This window comes from Saccopteryx leptura, chromosome 7 (assembly GCF_036850995.1).
Source record: "Saccopteryx leptura isolate mSacLep1 chromosome 7, mSacLep1_pri_phased_curated, whole genome shotgun sequence".
Classification (NCBI taxonomy): domain Eukaryota; kingdom Metazoa; phylum Chordata; class Mammalia; order Chiroptera; family Emballonuridae; genus Saccopteryx; species Saccopteryx leptura.
The window spans coordinates 77,076,679-77,097,826 of record NC_089509.1 but is presented as its reverse complement, the minus strand read 5'-3'; the positions used below and the strand labels follow the sequence as shown (position 1 = coordinate 77,097,826).

General features: G+C 39.7%; 1 protein-coding gene and 1 non-coding gene across 4 annotated transcripts in view; one reads left to right on the top strand and one right to left on the bottom strand.

The window, feature by feature from the left end:
• The window catches only part of GLS (glutaminase), an 83,486-nt gene extending 65,755 nt beyond the window's left edge, over nt 1-17,731 (bottom strand). Inside the window, exons 1-3 of one of the 3 annotated variants that reach the window (XM_066346226.1) lie at nt 17,021-17,731; nt 4,930-5,026; nt 4,457-4,578 (exon numbers count right to left, since the gene is read on the bottom strand). In XM_066346226.1, coding sequence (XP_066202323.1) covers nt 4,457-4,578; nt 4,930-5,026; nt 17,021-17,418 — 617 coding nt within the window. In that variant the 5' untranslated portion in view covers nt 17,419-17,731. The remainder of the gene's footprint in view (nt 1-4,456; nt 4,579-4,929; nt 5,027-17,020) is intronic. The other 2 variants (XM_066346228.1, XM_066346225.1) reach the window with 2 other exon arrangements.
• TRNAA-GGC (transfer RNA alanine (anticodon GGC)) lies at nt 10,501-10,576 on the top strand. The gene has a single exon. It is a non-coding gene; the product is annotated as a tRNA-Ala (tRNA).
• Nucleotides 17,732-21,148: the final 3,417 nt, after the last annotated feature.

Here is a 21,148-nt window from a genome sequence, read left to right as displayed (position 1 = left end):
TGTAGATAAAAATGTTTCATTGCTTACAACTATCTAAAAGTTATGGTAAATCATGTGACTGGAGGGAACAACATCTAAGGATTTTAACTAATATTCTGCTTTGTTCTAAGAAGAATTTAAGCCAGAAAAATCAATATATTAATGTAACCTTAAAGAAGGTAACAGCCAACCATGTACTCTAGACCCATCTTCTTTAAAGTCTCCGTTATATATAGTTGAAGTATTAAAGTCAAACTATTAACTATGTGAAGTCATTTATGCAACTGATTCCTCACAGATAAATGATGTGACACTGTATTGACAGCTTCTTTGGAGGAAAAGAAAAAAATTCAATTTGCAGTAAAAAAATACTCTTTCAAGTACTATTCATTCTGTTTAATCCTCAAAACATAAACACTTTGATTAGGATAATTTCCCCACTTTACAGATAAGAAAACTGTAACTTACAAGTAAATAACTTAGACTAATTATAAATGGAGAAATGAAGAAGTAGACACTCAGCATTTCATTTTTATCCCTTGGTAAATGAGAAATTTTTATCTCAATATTTTAATTTAAGTTGTTCTAAATGAGACATCAAATTAAAATTAAAAGCAAAATTTAACACTTTAACTATTAATAAAAATTCAGAATGTAAACTCACTTGGTCAATATAAGAATAAAATAATTGCCCTGGCCGGTTGGCTCAGCGGTAGAGCGTTGGCCTGGCGTGTGGAAGTCCCGGGTTTGATTCCCGGCCAGGGCACACAGGAAAAGCGCCCATCTGCTTCTCCACCCCTCCCCCTCTCCTTCCTCTCTGTCTCTCTCTTTCCCTCCCACAGCCAAGGCTCCATTGGAGCAAACTTGGCCTGGGCGCTGAGGATGGCTGTATGGCCTTTGCCTCAGGCGCTAGAATGGCTCTGGTCGCAACAGAGCGACGCCCCGGATGGGCAGAGCATCGCCCCCTGGTGGGCATGCCGGGTGAATCCCGGTCGGGCGCATGTGGGAGTGTCTGACTGCCTCCCCATTTCCAGCTTCAGAAAAATACAAAAAAAAAAAAAAAAAAAGAATAAAATAATTATTTAAAATAAGTTGTTTTCAGTGTTAAAAATGTGCTCCAATCAAATTAGGACTAAATAATTATAGTCCTAATTTCCATTATTAACCTACAGAAGTAGAAATAATTGACACCCAAGATAATATGCATTTATTACTTCAATAAACTTTGATAAACTGTTTTCTAATAGCTTTGCAATGTTGATCTAAAAATATTTTTTGTCACTCAATTAATATATATTTAATATATTTCAAATAGCAATTCAATTTGTAAATGAATTGCAAGAAAATATACTGAAGAATACATTTCTCAGCAGAAAAAAAGGCAATTCCTGATCTTAAACCACTATATCTGTATCAAATCAAATATATATCCTTATTTTTTAAGAAATTATACATGAGCCCTGGCTGGTTTGCTCAGTGGTAGAGCGTCGGCCTGGTGTGCGGAAGTCCCGGGTTCAATTCCCAGCCAAGGCACACAGAAGAAACGCCCATCTGCTTCTCCACCCCTCCCCCTCTCCTTCCTCTCTGTCTCTCTCTTCCCCTCCTGCAGCGAGGTTCCATTGGAGCAAAGATGGCCCGGTGCTGGGGATGGCTCCTTGGCCTCTGCCCCAGGCCCCGGAGGGGCAGAGCATTGCCCCCTGGTGGGCGTGCCGGGTGGATCCCGGTCGGGCACATGCGGGAGTCTGTCTGACTGTCTCTCCCCGTTTCTAGCTTCAGAAAAATACAAAAAAAAAAAAAACAACAAAAAAAAGAAATACATGAGAGAATACAAGAACTGCCACATAAATTTAAATTATTAACCTACCACTATTTAAAACTATTAGCACTTTTAAAAGGAGGCTTTATAATTAACAAAACTGTACAGTCAGTGAAAGTAGGATTTGGGGGTAGTTTTTTTTTTCTGGCTCTACCAGAAGGTACTGATAAAGCTGTGGTGCCTTAACTGGTAGATTACTGTGGCCGACAAAGGCAATCTTAAAACTCAAAAGAGTACTTAATTGCATACTAATAAGCATTGCAAACAGTAAATGTTTTTCTTGAAAGTCATTTTAAGATAGATGGCAGTACATATTAGGAATTTCAGCAAGTCACATCTTTCTCATGCTTTATTCAATCTTCTCATTTGCAAACTGGGAATAATAGTCATTTCACTTTCCTTCTTTAACTTGTATTTATGATTAACAACTGTAATGTATGTCCATATTTTACAAAATATCTTATATATAATTTTTCATTAGTAAAATAACCATGAATTACTAAAAAAAAAAAAAAAAAATTAAAGCATTATATAAATGCAAAGGCTATCATTCATTTTCCTCAAAAAGAAAAAGACCAAAAATTATGATCACATACAAAAACTAATACTCAGATGGCTAAAAATGCATGAATAAATACAGCATTCACTTTCATTACAAGTTTTCTACTTCTATTACTTTTAAGGATTATTAATATTAAAAACAATTGACTATCTAGATGGGTACAGGCAATCTCCAACTTTCAAACAAATTATACTCCGAAAAGCATACTCAAGAATTCATTTTTCCATTGAAAAAAATGTCATACATAATAGGTGTCTCTCAGATTACCCTCAAAAGCTAAATATATTAACCAACAAGGTATTTTAGGTAAAATATCAACACACTGACTTCAACAAAATCTAACCACCTTTATGAATTATTTCTCTGGGAAAATGAATTTCACTGTAACATCCCCTTCCCACTTGCATGGACATGAAATAGTGTTATTTTTGGCAACACTAACTAGAAAACCTATTTTGAAAACAGAAGAACTTCTCTGCAGCCATCACCTTTTCAGATGACCAGAAAAGGTTAATATTCAGAGGTTTTAAATCATCTCTTTCTAGGGATGGAAAGTGCAATCCTTATCCCTACAGATTATTCCACTACCTGTTTATATATACCACGAAGCATTTGTCAATTTGGGAACTGCTTATATTACAATCATCAATGTTTAAAGAATGGATTAATGTTTAAAATAACAGTAGTCATTATTTTTTATATAATTATGGATAGAAAATTTTATGATTAGGTTCCTGGATTCATAATCAAGGTATTTAAATTACTTTTAATTTCAGATTTAAACACAGCAACATATTTATAAAGCACAAAAATTTTAAACAGTACTAAAAGAGTGAAATACTGCTTTCACTTAAAATTCCAAAGCAATTCCTCATACTTATTATCAACAGATCTACCTACCATCTCTCTGACGTCTCATGCTCAGATAAGCCAAACTAACTCCCCAGAAGGCACCATAATCAAAAGTACTCTGCAGATAGATCATGAACACTTAAAGTAAAATAATCTTCACTGTAAAAGTAGGATTGTAAATTATTCTTAACTAGAAATGATTTCCCTCTCTTCATGAAGAGGTTCTAAAGACTCCAAATTCCTAACACCAATTCCACCATGGACCTAAAATCTATACTTTGCTGTGCTTCACAGCATGCCAGGAAACTTTGAAGGACCTCAGTTAAATATACCTTCAGATGACTTAAAACTCCAGGATATTCCCAGGAGATATCTAGAACAAATCATCCAGTCCCAAAAGAAAATAAAAGGGAAAACAAATAAAAATACATATATACATAAAAATAACTTTTCAAGGTCAATGCTAGAAATCTTTGCGTCTATTTCAAACTAAGCCTATGATCTGAATAAAAGCCAGTATCTTACAGTAGTGTTTATAATTTTATACTGGTTTTCACTTTATTAGCAGTCTAACATACTATTTATCTCTTTGGGATCCATTACAAACATGCTGTCCATTAAGTAATCAGACTAGTAGGAACACATTAATGAACATACATAATAAGATACATAATAAGAAAGCAAATATAGAAAAGTAAAAACGAAATATTATCAATCAACCAAATCAGGAAATTAACCTCCAAAGTTATCTTTAGTTTTTAAATATACTATTTGAGAAAAATGAAAATAGTCAAAAGCCTATATATTAATACATCTGAGGAGAGGAAAGAAGCAGATAATGAAGAATTGTAAATGTAGGGAATACAGGCTGTCTGAAGCCTTCTCATTTTATGCTGTCATCTATATCACCTTGTAGGAAAAAAAAAGAGACCATCCTGAGAAAGCCTGCAAGAAATTCAGATGAAGTAGAGGTAAATTAAAGCCATTACAGGACAGGGTATGCTCTATTTTATGTACACTGGAAACATTTGTCCTTACATTGCCTTAGAGCGGTTTCAAAGAAAGTATACAATAGCCCCAATGTATCAGAGAACCATAATGTGCACCATGTTCTTCAAACAATTGATTTTTATAAATCCCCCCGTTTTGTTTCAGTTACACAGGAAGCACTGGCTTTAGATTGTTTTAAAATAAAAATCACCATATAGCATAGCAATCACCATTAAATGTTTGGCAGAAATTTTTACTTTTTAAAAAGATCTTTGTCTAGCATGACACCATCTGATGTTGTTTGAAGAGTTAATCTTAACATATCCATACACTCTTTCAACCTGGGATCAGACGTTCGCAATCCTGTAGATTTGAGTGCCTGTTTTTGAAAAAATAAGAGTTTGTAAATATATAGTGCAAAAAATGTATATGCTTATTCCAACTACAAGTTTTTACTCCTGTACATAAAAACTACTCAGGACCTGAATATGTATATGGCATTTTAGTGCCACTATTACCCACTTTCTGGACAAGTTTCTCATTCTTTCATTTTCTTTCAATGATTACCTTGAAATGAGCATAATAAAAATTTGAAAACATAATAAGAGAAATAGTGTCAGTGAAACTATATGTCAAATGGCCTTTAAGACTACATTTCAGTATTTCTGTATTATTGATTCAGTACTACTGATCTTTAAAAAGTTTGAGATAGAAAAATATAAAAACTTACTGTAATAAATTTATGAACAGGTATTTTCTCTTGTCCTTCTGCAATTGTATAGAACAGCAAATCTTCCAAGCTAGGTAACAGACCCTGTTTTATTTTACTAAAGGGGGGAAAAGAAGATGAAATTAATCTTTGTGAGAACATTCTAATGGATTTGAGCTACATCTATTATTAAATAATCACTGAACCAGACTACAGCTGAACTGATCTATTTATAAAGGCGTGTCATACTAAATGCTGATTTATCAAAATCAAACCAATATTACTGAAACCAGACTTAAAAACAAGTAAATAATAACTCATTAGTGAATACAGATCTTTAACCTCAAGTTTTAAAAACTTGATTATCATTTCTAGTTGTGCTAATGCCTAGCCACTTGTCATGGTGGTACCTTCCTGTCACCCAATATTAATTAGAGCTCAGCAAATATTCAGTTAAGAGTCAACACTTTGTTGTTGTTGTTTTAAATATGATGACTACATCTACATATTGGTTAAATAGTTAACCTGATTGTAAAATCTGGGGAAGACAGCAATTAAGTATTAGACAGTAAAGATTAGTACACAAATTCTTAAATCCTGGCTATAATACTTAAACTGAGTCATCTTGTGTAAATTGTTGTTTCTGTGACTCAGTTTCCTCATCTGAGAAAGAGAGATGGCACTTGCCTCACAGGGTTATTGTGAGGATCAGTTGACTCATACATTCAATACCTTTAGAACACTGCCTAGAAGAGAGAACTCAACTGATGGCAGCTATGGTTACTATTTCTAAAGTGTTCTAGGCTCACATATGATGAAACACCACAAATCAGAAAGAATGTTAGAATAAAAATTTTTATCATAAAAGTGCAATAAAATCTAAACTAATAACATTATTCTATTCTATAGGATGCTATGATTAAACAAACTTTTAAACAAGGAATTTTTTCCTATCTATTGAAAAGCTTTCAAGTGACAAACTACAATGAAGCTATTAAATGTATTTTTTTCACCAAGACTGAAAAAAACACATTTCATTATTCTGTCCAATACTGTCATAAGCATTACAGTGATGTTATAAGGACTACAGATCTATGGCAGATTAGTCTGTTCCCTATCCATCACTACTTATTAAAATAGGGGGGGGTATATACATTTGTGCATATACATATATGTGTGTACATATACAATATTCTGGAAAGGACTTTACCTGTATTTCAATAAACAGAGAAAATCAGAGAGAAAGGAAGGAGGGAATAATTGTTTTCTTAAACTCAGACCTTAACATTAAGTCATTTAGCCTGACTGGGCGGTGGCGCAGTGGATAGAGTGTCGGACTGGGATGCGGAAGAACCAGGTTCGAGACCCCGAGGTCGCCAGCTTGAACAAGGCTCATCTGGTTTGAGCAAAAGCTCACCAGCTTGGACCCAAGGTCACTGGCTCGAGCAAGGTGTTGCTCGGTCTGCTGAAGGCCCGTGGTCAAGGCACGTATGAGAAGGCAATCAATGAACAATTAAGGTGTTGCAATGCGCAATGAAAAACTAATGATTGATGCTACTCATCTCTCCGTTCCTGTGTGTCTGTATCTGTCTATCCCTCTTTCTGACTCTCTCTCTGTCTCTGTAAAAAAAAAAAAAAGGGAAAAAAATAAAAGAAAAAAACAACAACATTAAGTCATTTATGGACTAGCCATTGGTATAATATATATTACTGTTATAAGGTACAATTTTTCTTGGTCTTACCCTGACCTAAAACCATTATAGCGTTCAACAATACTAATGACATTAAATAGCATTCAACAATACTAATAGAGAGAGAGAGAGAGAGAGAGTGTGTGTGTGTGTGTGTGTGTGTTTTAATTCAGTGAGGAGGGGAGGCGGAGAAAGACTCCTGCCAGTGCCCCAACCAGGATACACCCAGAAAGCGCACTAGGGGGGTATGCTCTGCCCATCTAGAATGTTGCTTCATTGCTCAGCAACTGAGTTCTTCTTAGCACCTGAGGCAGAGGCCAGGGAGCCATCCTCAGTGCCCAGGGCCAACTCGCTCCAACTGAGCATGGCTGCAGAAGGGGAAGAGAGAGAGAAGCGAGAGTGAGAGGGGTGGAGAAGCAGATGGGTGCTTCTCCTGTGTGTCCTGACTGGGAATCGAACTCGGGACATCCACATGCTGGGCCAATGCTCTACTACTGAGCCAATGACTTAATATTTAAAGAAAAATTGAACCAGCTGTCAAAAAAAAATATTAGTGAGAACACTAATTATTTACAGAAAATGGTTTGTCAAATCAACTTCAGATGGCAGTAGTTTATCACTTTAAAAAACTGCAGGATAAGCTTTCTACGTATTTATCACACTAGTAAATGGTATTTGCTCTGCCTAAAAGCTATGTAAGTAACACAAAATACATATACACTTCTTTAGTTTATGGTACATAGTACAAAAAAATTAAAGTGACCGTGTTATTGCCATAGTTAGCAAAAAAGGGTAAATATTTACTTGCTTTTAGAAGAGGCTAATTTTTATCCACAGGAGAGTTAAGTCTTAAAAAATATTCTCACAAATGGTCAAAATTGATAAAAATGAAGTACTACCTCTCTTAGCATTTAAAAGCTCAGACTCTGATCTGAGAATGAGTTAGCTTCAACAATCTGGTGAACAAACAAATGAACAGATTACCCCCAAATTTTTCAAACAGGTAGAAATTACTCCTAAGATCTTTCTTGTCCCTTTTTCTCCCCAAATTGAATATGGCTCTGTGGCAACATTTTATAATAATGTATTTTGCTATTACAATTCAAAAGCTAGTAACTTAGTTTTCATTAACGATATAGTAACTAGAAAATCCTTGAGAGATATTCAAGTTTTACTGACAAAAAACAACAATAAGGTTATAGCAGGCTTTCAAACCAAAACATTAACAATTATAAAAGAAGTCCTAGTGATCCCTCCAGATACCCTAGGGGAAAACATAAAATAGTTATGATACCCAGCAACTAAAATAGGACACACATAGATTAATAAATTCAAAGAAAAATCCTTGTTTCATACCTTTTTATTCCTTTTTGTTTCTTATTTCCTTTCCAATATCTGTAAGATCTGTTCACTATCACTTTGTTCATTCTTTTCCCTACTTTACCCTTACTAAATACCTGTCTAAAAACAAACAAATATTTTCTATTAAAAAAGAGAGAGCGAGAACCTGACCAGGTAGTGGCGCAGTGGATAGAGCACTAACCTGGTATGCTTAGGACCCAAGTTCAAAACCCCAAGGTCACTGGCTAGAGCATGGGATCATAGACATGACCATATGGTCACTGGCTTGAGACCAAAGGTTAATGGCTTGAAGCCCAAGATCACTGGCTCAGCTGAACCCCCTGGTCAAAGCACACATGAGAAAGCAATCAATGAACTAAGGTGCCTCAACTACGAGTTGATGCTTCTCGTCTCTCTCCCTGCCTGTTTGTCTGTCTCTTAAAAAAAATTTTTTTCCCATGTATTCAACTGCCATCTATAACATACACAACATTGCTAGTCATTGCTTACAACCTAAAAAGGAAGCTGAACAAGTACATAAGGAGGAATTACAAGAAAAGAACTATGAGATCCAATCACTAAAAATTATTTCACTGGGCACTAATAATACAGTCAAGTTTTTTTTAGAAGAGGTGGAATTTGAGCTAGATTTGAAAGATAGGAGCTAGACACATGGCAATGAACAGGGATTTCAGGCAAAGAAAATAGAACCACCAAAGCAAAGAAGGTAAGCATTCACTGGGTGTTTATAAAGAACAGCAAACTAGAACAGAGGATATATGAATTAAGGTGCCTTTTTCTATCTAATGTTTTCAGGGTTAAAAGAAATCTATGTAAGACAACCAGTAAATAAGGAAACTACCCCCAAAACAATAATCTTTAAAAAAATATTGTTTTTAAATGTTTATCATTTTGCATTTAATAGAGTGACCCTACTGATAATAAATATCCATCAATACCAACAAATAGCAGATTAAACCCGTGAGGTTGAATGCTGAAGGTGGCAGACCATATATCATTATAAGTCTGACAAAGTGCCAAATCCTACTACTTATCCTCCAAGTCACTTTGTCCCAAGGCTAATTGTTGGTGGAATATAAAAACAAGATCTTACATCTTTTAAAGATTGACTGTCTGAAAAAAAACAACTTTATCTTAAAACCCAGGTAATAAAGCAAAGTGATTAAACTGTCCCCAATTTACAAATAAGGACAGAGACTTAAAGTCAAGCAGCATGTCCAATGTCACACAACTCTTGAATTATCAGACCAGAATTAGTCCTAGCCGAACTAAAAGCAGCCCGTGGTAGGTAGTCACCCTAAGCCTACAGCTTCCTTGACAAAGATTAATCTTTACCTTTAAAATGTCATGATTAAATTTGTGTTCTGCTTGTTAAAGCTCCAAACTGTACAAAGCAAGGATGAGATTATATTGAATTAGGGCTGCTGTTCTAATTGGACTTTACTGAATTTTTAGAGAGCAATCCAAAGTAAGCAGCACTCTTATCTATGGCTATGAGTCTTAGTTTTGTATCCCACCTGTGTGTGAAATCATACAGTTCTTAGCTTTTTCTGATTTACTTATTTCATTCAGTATAATGTTCTCAAGGTCCACCCATGTTGTCATGACACTATGTCATCATTTCTTATGGCTGAGTAGTATTCCACTGTATATAAGTACCACATCTTCTTTATCCAATCCTCTATCAAGGGACACTTTGGTTGTTCCCACGTCTTGGCCATTGTGAATAATGCTGCGATGAACATGGGGATGCATGTGTCTTTACATACTAATGTTTTCAAGTTTTGGGGGTATATACCCAGTAGAGGGATTGATGGGTCATATGGTAGTTCTATTCTTAAGCAGTGTTACATACCAACCAGAGACACTTCCCAAATGGAGCCAAGACACATTAATATTTGCTTCTACTACACTGTAGGTGGTCAGAAAAATACCATGTGCAGTAATCAGTCATATGCACTGTGTTTCATAATCAAAGCAATTTTATACCTGAGTAGATTCCAGGATAAAATCATACTAACAGTGTGTCTCTACCTGAAAGTTACTTAGCTCACTTAGAGATATAATAATTATTTTTATAAATATGTAAGTTCACTAGGCTTTCTTAACCATTACTCAGAATAAAAAAGGACTTAAAAAGTGAAGACACAGACAAGCAACTCCTTGGTATATATATCAGGGGTCTCCAAACTACAGCCCGCGGGCCGCATGCGGCCCCTTGAGGCCATTTATCCAGCCCCCGCCGCACTTGCAGAAGGAGCACCTCTTTCATTGGTGGTCAGTGAGAGAAGCATAGTTCCCATTGAAATACTGGTCAGTTTGTTGATTTAAATTTACTTGTTCTTTATTTTAAATATTGTATTTGTTCCCATTTTGTTTTTTTACTTTAAAATAAGATATGTGCAGTGTGCATAGGGATTTGTTCATAGTTTTTTTTATAGTCCGGCCCTCCAACAGTCTGAGGGACAGTGAACTGGCCCCCTGTGTAAAAAGTCTGGGGACCCCTGGTATATATAGGATTTAAAAATTGAACTCCTAGGCCCTGGCTGGTTGGCTCAGTGGTAGAGCGTCGGCCTGGCATGCGGAAGTCCCGGGTTCGATTCCCGGCCAGGGCACACAGGAGAAGCGCCCATCTGCTTCTCCACCCCTCTCCCTCTCCTTCTCTGTCTCTCTCTTCCCCTCCCGCAGCCGAGGCTCCATTGGAGCAAAGATGGCCTGGGCGCTGGGGATGGCTCCTTGGCCTCTGCCCCAGGCGCTAGAGTGGCTCTGCTCGCAACAGAGCGACACCCCAGAGGGGCAGAGCGTCGCCCCCTGGTGGGCGTGCCGGGTGGATCGCGGTCGGGCGCATGCAGGAGTCTGTCTGACTATCTCTCCCCATTTCCAGCTTCAGAAAAGTACAAAAAAAAAAAAAAAAAAAAAGAACTCCTGCCTGACCAGGTGGTGGCACAGTGGATAGAGCGTCGGACTGAGATGCGGAAGGACCCAGGTTCGAGACCCCGAGGTCGCCAGCTTGAGCGCGGGCTCATCTGGCTTGAGCAAAGAGCTCACCAGCTTGGACCCAAGGTCCCTGGCTCCAGCAGGGGTTAATCGGTCTACTGAAGGCCCGCAGTCAATGCACATGTGAGAAAGCAATCAATGAACAACTAAGAAGGTGCAACGCGCAAGGAGAAACTGATGATTGATGCTTCTCATCTCTCTCCGTTCCTGTCTGTCTGTCCCTGTCTATCTCTGTCTCTGTAAAAAAAAAAAAAAAAAAAGATATATTTAAAAAAAATTGAACTCCTTAAAGTATGGCAATCCTACAATTAGACTTTGTCTCTACAGACATGATTTTTCTTTACTTCAATGCTAAAAGAAAGAAGTAGTATAGCTTTTTACTGATTTCAAGTAATTTTCTAAAACTCAAAGACACCCACAAGTATCTTCAACTAATTTCTTTTCTAGGTGACATTTATCTTTTCGAGACTAAAATAGTGTCCTACCCTGCTGCCCACATCTCCAATTACTTTCCCCTACAAAATGCCTCACAAAAAAGGACTCAATTCTATTTGGTAGTCATAGCCTGAATTAGTTTGACTCTGAAGTAGACAGACCTCTTTGTAAAACAGTAAGCCTAAAACCAAGCTAAAACTCAAGGAGACTAAATTTCAGGATCTAACTCATGCTCTTTCAGTAAACTTCATCTAAATCAGCAGTTCTCAACCTGTGGGTCGCGACCCTGGCGGGGGTCGAACAACCAAAACGCAGGGGTCGCCTAAAGCCATCGGACCCACAGGTTGAGAGCCACTGATCTAAATATTAATTAGTAGCATGCAGTTTATTTCTATTTATTTATTTATTTATTTATTTATTTATTTATTTATTTTTACAGAGACAGAGGGATAGACAGGAACGGAGAGAGATGAGAAGCATCAATCATTAGTTTTTCGTTGCGACACTTTAGTTGTTCATTGATTGCTTTCTCTATGTGCCTTGACTGCGGGCCTTCAGCAGACTGAGTAACCCCTTGCTCGAGCCAGCAACCTTGGGTCCAAACTGGTGAGCTTTTTGCTCAAGCCAGATGAGCCCGCGCTCAATCTGGCGACCTTGGGGTCTCGAACCTGGGCATCCCAGTCCAACGCTCTATCCACTGCGCCACCGCCTGGTCAGGCAGCATACAGTTTATTAATTACAAATTATGTACAGGTATATCAATGGCTAAATAGATATGTGGTTTAATGTAAACATTAGGTAATAAAAAATATTATGTTATGCCACTAAAACAAAACTAACACTCACTGATAACTAACCAAAAATTTTAATATTGAGAAAATCACAAATAAAATGACTATACTTTTCAATTTTGAATTTAGCTTAAGTGAATTGCATGTCTCATTTTTACAAATTAAGATCAAATACAGTATTAAAGAATCAAAACAGAATATGTCATCTATTCCAACAGTTTCATATCACTGAAGCTCACTAAAATCACATATATTTATACTTTCACTTTTAATATAGTATTTTTAATATTCTGGTTTAATTTAAAAAATATTTTTGAAATGCCATGACTTAGTAAAGATGAGCAAACACAAAATTATTGCATATGGGTATGCAGTTTTTATCATACTACCACACTGCCCTGAAAAATAGCTAAATTAATTTATACTTCTACCAGCAATGTAAGAGTTCCACACTCTGCATCGCTTGATTTAACTTAACATCTGCCAGTCTGATAGGGTAAAAACAATCTCACCATTTTAATGGAATAGTTTCAATGTTGTACCCTGTATGAACCACCTATTTTCTAAAAAGCATACATGTACTGATATTTTCCCAGCTTAGTCCTTTCGTTATATCTTTCTCTTTCTAATTAAACAATAAATTGCTCATACAGAAATTAGCTTAAAATGCCCCCTCATCTCCAGGGACCCTAGAATATACACTTTTGGGATTTAGAAGGGATAACAGAATCAACTGGAGGCTTACCTCCCAAAATAAGAGAAACGTTTATTACATAATAGCAAAGTGGAAGGAATCAAAGGAGGAAAGCTACATCTGGACACCAATAAGTATAAGCCAAAACAGCATCTCTTAGTTATTGCTATAAGATGATTTCTTATTCAGAAGGCAATGAAAGTATAGATGAGCAAACATAAAATTATTGCATATGGGTATGCAGTTTTTAACATACTACCACACTGTCCTGCAAAACAGCTGAACTGAAGTTGGTTGAAGGAGATGTCATATCCTAAATGACACAGATTCAAAGAGTACGACTATGGAAAAAAGATTAAGTACATAACTTGTTTATGTATTTATTTTACTTATTTTTTGTTAATTTTACTTATTTTTTTTAAAGTGAGAGGAGGGGAGACAGCGATACAGACTCCCACATGTGTCTTGGCCGAGATCCACCAGGCAACCCCTGTCTGGGGCCAACGTTTTGCCTATCTTAGGCTATGCTCCCAAGCAACCTATTTTTAGCACCTGAGGCAGAGGCTCCATGGAGCCATCCTCAGCACCAAGGGTCAAGGAGCCCAAACTAATCGAGTCATGGCTACAGGAGAGGAGAGGGAGATAAAGAGCAGGGGGAAGGGGGAAGTAGATGGTCTCTTCTCCTGTGTTCCCTGACCAGAAATTGAACCTGGGACATCCACATCCCAGGCCAATGCTCTACCACTAAGCCAACCAGCCAGGGCGTTGTAGGTAACTTGTTTATAACCCACCACCTTCCAGAATAGATGATACGGTTAATAAAATATAAAGTTAGACCAAGGAAAGAAGGAAAAAAAATAACCAGCCATGTGAGCTAATAAAATTGCTATGGTTTAAGTATTAAATATTCACATATTCACCCTGCGCTTACTGGTAAGCAGAGCAAAAAGGTAAACAGTGCAAATCACAGTTTCCTACAAGTACAATTTCTCAACAGAATTTTTTCCTAGAAACTAAAAAACAAAAAGAAGTTTCTCATGTGTGAGCCTAAAATTCAAAGGTCAATGTCCTTGTCAGGTTTTCAATAAACATAGCAATTTTATCATTTATTTATTTATTTATTTGGGAGACAGAGAGAGCAAAAGAGTTGGATAGACAGGAACAGAGTGACAGGAAGAGATGAGAAGCATCAATTCTTTGTTACAGCACCTTAGTGGTTCATTGATTGCTTTCTCCTATGTGCCTGGACCGGGGGAGGGGGGCAACAACCTTGGGTTCAAGTCAGTGACCTTGTGCTTCAAGCCAGCAACCATGGGGTCATAAACATGACCACACGCTCAAGCCAGCGACCTCAGGGTTTTGAACATGGGTACTCTGCATCCCAGGCTGACAGTTATGTTATATTTAACGTATGCCAAATACTGTCCTATGGAAGCCCTTTACAAAATGTTAACTCATTTTTTCAACTGGCTATTTATTTTAATAATTCTCTATTAAACCTAGCAGTGGGTGCTGACAATCCAGGTGGCTTGTTGACTCAGGGATGACCTATGCTTTGAAAGCTGAGCATTAGAAAGGATAACAGAATCAACTGGAAGCTTGCCTCCCAGAATAAGAGAAATGTTTATTACATAATGGCAAAGTGGAAGAAGTCAAAGAAGGAAAACTACTTTTGGAAACCAGGTCATTCAGAAAATAGGATCTTTAACCAGATTAAACTTTTTTTTTCTCACAATCTTGAGGCCAGTGCTCTTCCCTTTATTTGTAAACTGAAGAGAGCTGGTGTTCACTCTTGAAATCCTTGAGTGAAAGCTTTCAGGATTATCATATACAGGATAATCATTTTATTGTGTTTAATTCATTGTATTTCACAGATGTTGCATTTTTTTACAAACTGAAAGCAAGACCCTCCACCAGCAAAAAGCTTACAACTTGCTTGTTATTGCAAGCCTCCCTTTATTACAGTAGTGTGAAAGCATATCCACAATATCTGCCAATCTAGCTATTCCAAACTTTGGTGACAAAAAAAAGAAACTCCTTTGAACTAAGGTAAACAAGATAATGTTGTGGGCCATTAAAAACCCAGGGCATCTGAGCCAATATTCTTGAAGGATTCCCTGGCTTAGACTGATTTTCTTTGGGGGCTGGGAAGAAAGGACAGGACATCTTTTTATGTAGGGACTGTCAATAAGTATAATATAAGCCAAAACAGAGTTTCAAAGTTATTGCTATAAGATGATTTCTTATTCAGAAGGCAATGAAGGTACAAGCTTCTGGAAAACATGTAAATCTCAAAATTGGCACAACTTCCTATCTGAAAAAGGAAAAAAAGATGCACACTAGAGCCAGTTAAGGAGACACAGACTGGAAGACATTTTCAATAGAAAGCAGTTTCTATCCTATTGTTTTAAGGACAATAATTAAATGCCAGAAATTTCATTTTGCTATTAACTTTGGACACAGGTATTTAAAACTAGTTACACACCTGGTAATCCAGATGATGATAAAATAAAAGTGAGTACCAAATGAGATTAAGTCCTAAAACATTAGAAAAGTAGATTTTTTTTTTTTTTTTTTTTTTTTTTGGTGGCAGACAGAGAGAGGGACAGATAGGGACAGACAGGAAGGGAGAGAGATGAGAAACATCAATTCTTCGTTGCAGCTCCTTAGCTGTTCATTGATTGATTTCTCATGTGCCTTGACGGGGGGAGGGGGGGCTACAGCAGATTGAGTAACCTCTTGCTCCGGACAGTGACCTTGGGCTCAAGTTGGCAACCTCGGGGTCTCAAACCTGGGTCCTCCACATCCCAGTCCAACGCTCTGTCCACTAAGCCACGGCCTGGTCAGGCCCGATTTTTTTTTCCTTCTTAAGAGAGGTAGATCTTTAACAAAAGTCCAGCTTTTTGGATTTTGAAGGAATTTGAGTCATCTAACTGAAGATCCACCCATTGTTATAAAGGCCACCCAGAGCATATAATCATTACTGCAGTATATCACTAATTTTGCCCATCATAAAGTGATTTTTTAAAATAACTTTTTTTTTTTCAGTCTGGGAAAACAAGTTTAACTTGGAATGTTTAGAAGGTGCCAACTCCAATTACAGGAAACATTAAGCAGACCTGAAATTGAAAGTATTAAGAATCACACTTTCAATTGGACTTAAGGTACTAGGGAGCTAGATATGAAACATAAGTAAAAGGAAGGTAAAATAGGTCATATAATATCAATACAATATCAGAAAAATGGGATATAAAAAAATCAAACAGGTAAATTTGTAACCACATTGGGAAAATAAAGATTGTGTCCATTTACATTATACAAGACAAAATATCCAGAAAATAACTGCTGCAAATTAAGAAAAACCAGTTTTAAGACTGAACTGCTGTGTGGTATAGATGAGTTAATATCCTATCACTTTTTAAGTTAACCCGAATTTTTCACTTAGTGTTTTACCCATCGAACTTCATCTTTGGTATTCTGACTTATTTTCAAACACTCGCCCACCTCATGCAGGACATCAGGCCACAGCAGGGCAAATAGGTGGTCTGTACAGCGTGCCCCATCTTCTCGGCCACGTGACCTTTTTCCTCCTAATCTCGTTTCGGAAACATTGTTTCCGGTGCCCCAGATGGCTCTACACAGGCCTCCGGGAGCCACACGGCAACGTTAGGCTTCCAAAGAGACGGTGGCAGAGATCGAAGGAGGGCAGGCTGGGAGGTCATTCGAGCCCGGAAAAGTGACAGATCAGGAAGGCACAGGTTTTGCTCACCGCCTGACTTCTAAATGTCACTCGGTGGAGATAGTCATGTGGCATCACCCACGAAGGGCTGGGCAGGAGCCCAGGTGCTGCAGCCGGGAGCCAGGGCGTGGAACACGCGGCGTGGGCCAGGCAGCCGCAGCGCCAGGACCGGCGGCACCGCCCCGGCGGCCCGCGCCCGGGGCCAGGAAGGGAAGTGAGGGCCCGCAGAGGGGCAGGGGCGCGGGCGCGGCGGGGCCTGATCACATGGCGCACACGCCGCAGGCCGCCCCGCATCCCTTTCTTTCTCTCTCTCGAGCCTCCGCCTCCATCCCTCCCGCCAGCAGGCCCCTCGGCCCGGGCCCCGCGCGAGACGAGGCCGCCTCCGCCTCGCCGAGCCACTCACTTTTCGCCTGAGGCCACCAGCTCCTTGCCCTCGCTGCTGCCGAGCGCGTCGGTCTCCCCGGGGCCGTCCTTGGGGCCGGGCGCTGGCGGGGCCGCGGGCGCCGCCGCCCCTGCCTGCTGCTGCTGCTGCGGCGGCGCCCCCTTGCCCAGCTCCTGCAGAATCTCCGAGGGGGAACTGGACAGGCCCCGGGCGAGCTGCCCGGCCGGCCGGCCACCCCCGCCCCACCACGGGTAGAGGCGCGCGGCGGCCGCCGCGCCGGCGGCCTCCAGTCCCCCGCCCCGGACGCGCCGGCACAGCGTGGCGAGGGGCTGCGCCCGCCTCAGGGCCGCGCTGGCGGCGGCGGCGGACGGCCGCAGGAGAAGCTCTCGCACCGTCGCCGAACCTCGAAGCCTCATCATGCCGTCTGGTCAGTCAGGGCGGACTCGACAGGAAGGATGCTCCAGGCGTGGGCAGCCGCTGTCCTAGCGGGACGCGTTCTGCCGCGGGAGAGAGAGAGGGCAAGTGAGGACAGGGGCTCCGACGTGGGTGTGGGTGTGGTTCGCTCCCGCAGCCGCCGCCGCCGCCGCCGCCGCCGCCGCCGTTCCCCTCTCCACCGAGAGCTCCGCACTGAGACTGAAGTACAGGGGAGGGCCAGAGACATTCCGCGTTCGCCCTCCTGGGGGCGGGAAGACGCTGGAGGCCCGCCCATCTTGCCTGTTTCTACTGGTTCATATTCTAGACTTGTCTTCTGATTGGAGGCTGGGGCTGTCGAATTCCTCTGGGCGCTCGGAGCGCGAAGAGGCGGGCGGGGGACCGGCTGGGGGCGGGGAGAGGACTCAGTCTGACGTGTGAGGCCGAGCTGCCAGGCGGGGCGTCAGGGGAGCCCCCTCTCCTCGCGCCTTACCAACCCGGTGACTGCCCGACTTGGGAACCCGGGTTTAGGAGCTTGTTATTTACGAAGCGGACGGACTCCTAGACTCTAGGACTTCAAACTGCTGGGGAGACTTGATGGGCAAGAGCCCGTGCAGCTGAGGGGCCGCTAGTCAGCGGGGCCGCCGCGAGCTCGGCTGGTCCGAGCTTGCAGCGGGACCCCCGGCTGTGGCGTAAGGGCCTGTGGCGGTGCCTCTGAGGGCCGAGGTCCCGCGAAGGCAGCCCCAAGCATTCCTCGTTTCTCTCCCAAATGTTACATTTACTTGAAACTTTCCATGGTTGGCGACCAGCCAGATTTGAAGTGTTTTGGAAAAAATGAGCAAAATCCTTTCAGCTATGCGACTTAGCCAATGTGGAGCGTTGGAGTTGGGACGAGGGGGTAAGATGGGGAAGTTCCAATTACAGTTGCTTTCCTTTTATTGTTGTTATTGTTGTTGTTGAGAGAGAGAGAGAGAGAGAGAGAGACAGGGAGAGAGATGAGAAGCCTTGACTGGCAGTTGCGGCACGTTAGTTGCTCTGATTCTCATAGGTGCCTTTATGGGGCTTCAGCAGAGCCAGTGACCCCTTGTTCAAGTCCCTAACCTTGGGCTCAAGCCAGTGACCTTGGGCTTCAACTCAGCGACCGTGGGATCATGTTGATGATCCCATACTCAAGGTAGGGACCCCACACTCAAGCCAGCCACCTTAGGGTTTCCAACCTGGGTCCTCAGAGTTCCAGGTCCACACTCTATCCACTGAGCCACCATAGGTCAGGCAAAAAAATATATATTTTAATGTACACTAATATCTCAAAAATATTTGAACAGCAATGATTCCCTCAATACTAATTTGCTTGAAAAAAATACATAGATATATTTCTATTTGTTTCATCATTTTAAAACAGAAGCTATAGAATATTGGTTCTCTAAATCATTTCCACCTGTTATCACTTTAGTCTATCAAGGGGTCCCCAAACTTTTTACACAGGAGGCCAGTTCACTGTCCCTCAGACCATTGGAGGGCCGCTACATACAGTGCTCCTCTCACTGACCACCAAGGAAAGAGGTGCCCCTTGCCTGACCAGGCTGTGGCGCAGTGGGTAGAGCGTCGGACTGGGATGCAGAAAGACCCAGGTTTGAGACCCCAAGATCGCCAGTTTGAGCGCAGACTCATCTGGTTTGAGCAAGAAGCTCACCAGCTTGGACCCAAGGTCACTGGCTCAAGCAAGGGGTCACTCGGTCTGCTGAAGGCCCATGGTCAAGGCACATATGAGAAAGCAATCAATGAACAACTAAGGTGTCGCAATGAAAAACTGATGATTGAAGCTTCTCATCTCTGTCTGTCCCTATCTCTGACTCTCTCTGTCTCTGTAAAAAAGAAAGAAAAGAAAAAGAAAGAGGTGCCCCTTCTGGAAGTGCTGCGGGGCAGATAAATGGCCTCAAGGGTCCGCATGCAGCCCGTGGGCAGTAGTTTTGTACTTTTAGAAGAGCCAAGAATCTGGAAAACTTTTGCGTTTTTCTGAGCCTACATATACACTCCTCACCGCGATTTAAAAAAAAATTTTTTTAGACGATTTCTGAAAAACAAGTAGGTGTAGATGCATGGGTCCACAAAAGTTAATGGGGTAATTTTTATGGAATGGGAAAGTGTATCATGAACTAATCACCAGATTTAATAATCTAATGAAACTTAAAATATTATACTAGATTAGTAATCAGAAAATGTGGCTGTACCTATAGGTTACGTGACCTTTAGCATGTCATAGTCTTGCCATGTATAAGTTCTATCTCTTTTTTAACCAAAAAACGGGAAAAGCCATTGTGTAAAGCACTAATCACAATTTTTAATTTAATGATTTTAGAGAGAGGAGAAACATTGATTTGTTATTCCACTTATTTATGTATTCATTGATTGATTATTCTCTTTATTTTATTTATTGATTTTAGAGCAAGAGAGAGAAACATTGATTTGTTGTCCCACTTATTTATGCATTTATTGGTTTATTGCTCTAACCAACTGAGCTACCTGGACAGGGCTTAATCACATGTTTTTTAAAAAAGTTAAGACAATTGCATATTATTTAGAGGACTTTAGTTACTACTTCACTACCTGTCACTAAATTTGACAGGAGTCAAAGTAATAATATATTTAGGAAAAGGAACATCCAGTTTTGTAAGAAAGATAACAGATATACTACTTCTGCCTAACCTTTCCTGTTTGATTTATCAATAACATATACCTGAATATTCTCCCATATCTTAGCTGTAACTAGTTATCAATTTTGATTGCCTCTTTTCTCTCTACCACATTCAAGTTATTGAAAAATTCAGTTATTTTCCTTCTTTTTTTTGTTAGTTTCTCTTGTTTTTCTATGAAAATTTCTCCCAATGATTAAAGGTTTAAATACTTTATAGTATTCTTGAATATAAGAAGCAAACTTAGTTATAGATTATTTTCTAGAGTTTCTCCTTTCAGGGATGAGCTGTTGAGAATGGACAGCTTGATTTCTAATATTTAGAAAAACTTAAAAGTCTGCTGAAATTTAACCCCTTCTTTGAGAAAACCAATGAGAGTTATAGACAGCAAACTGAACCATAAACAGAATAAAAGTGTGATTCATTATTGCCTTAATTTGATTCTTTTCTTCATTTTATATAACTTTTGAAATCTTTACTAATGTGTTTTAATCAAATATAACTTTGAAACTATGAATTGGAGTTATTATTTCCATACAGCTAATTGTTCATCTAGTCAATTACATCAATGTGTAAAACAAAATATATCCATGTAAAAACATTATATACACATACAATAGTCCGGCCAAAATGTCTACAAATAGGAAATGGCTCCCCAAATTAACATGTGTCTGGGTGGTCAGAGCTACTCTTAGACTTCCTCTTTGCTCCTAGATTGAGTGCAGCTATCCTACAGTGGATTGTGGTTTTATAGCCATTGAGAAGGTAATCGACCATCAAAGGAGAAATTGGAATGTATGCATTCTTGTTTCTATTCTAACTAGAAGCACAGTTCCTGAGCTTCTATGTTATTTTTAAGATTAGAAAAGGCTAATAGTGTTTCAAAATCAAAATGTAACCTATATGTAAAGTCCAGATCTTGCCCCTCACAAAATCTAAAAGGCTATTTGTTGACTTAGAGCTAAATAGAAATAATTCTGTTTTGACTAACACCTTATAAGAATTGCCTTAAAAAAGATTGCCTACATTTTGTTATTGTTGTTGT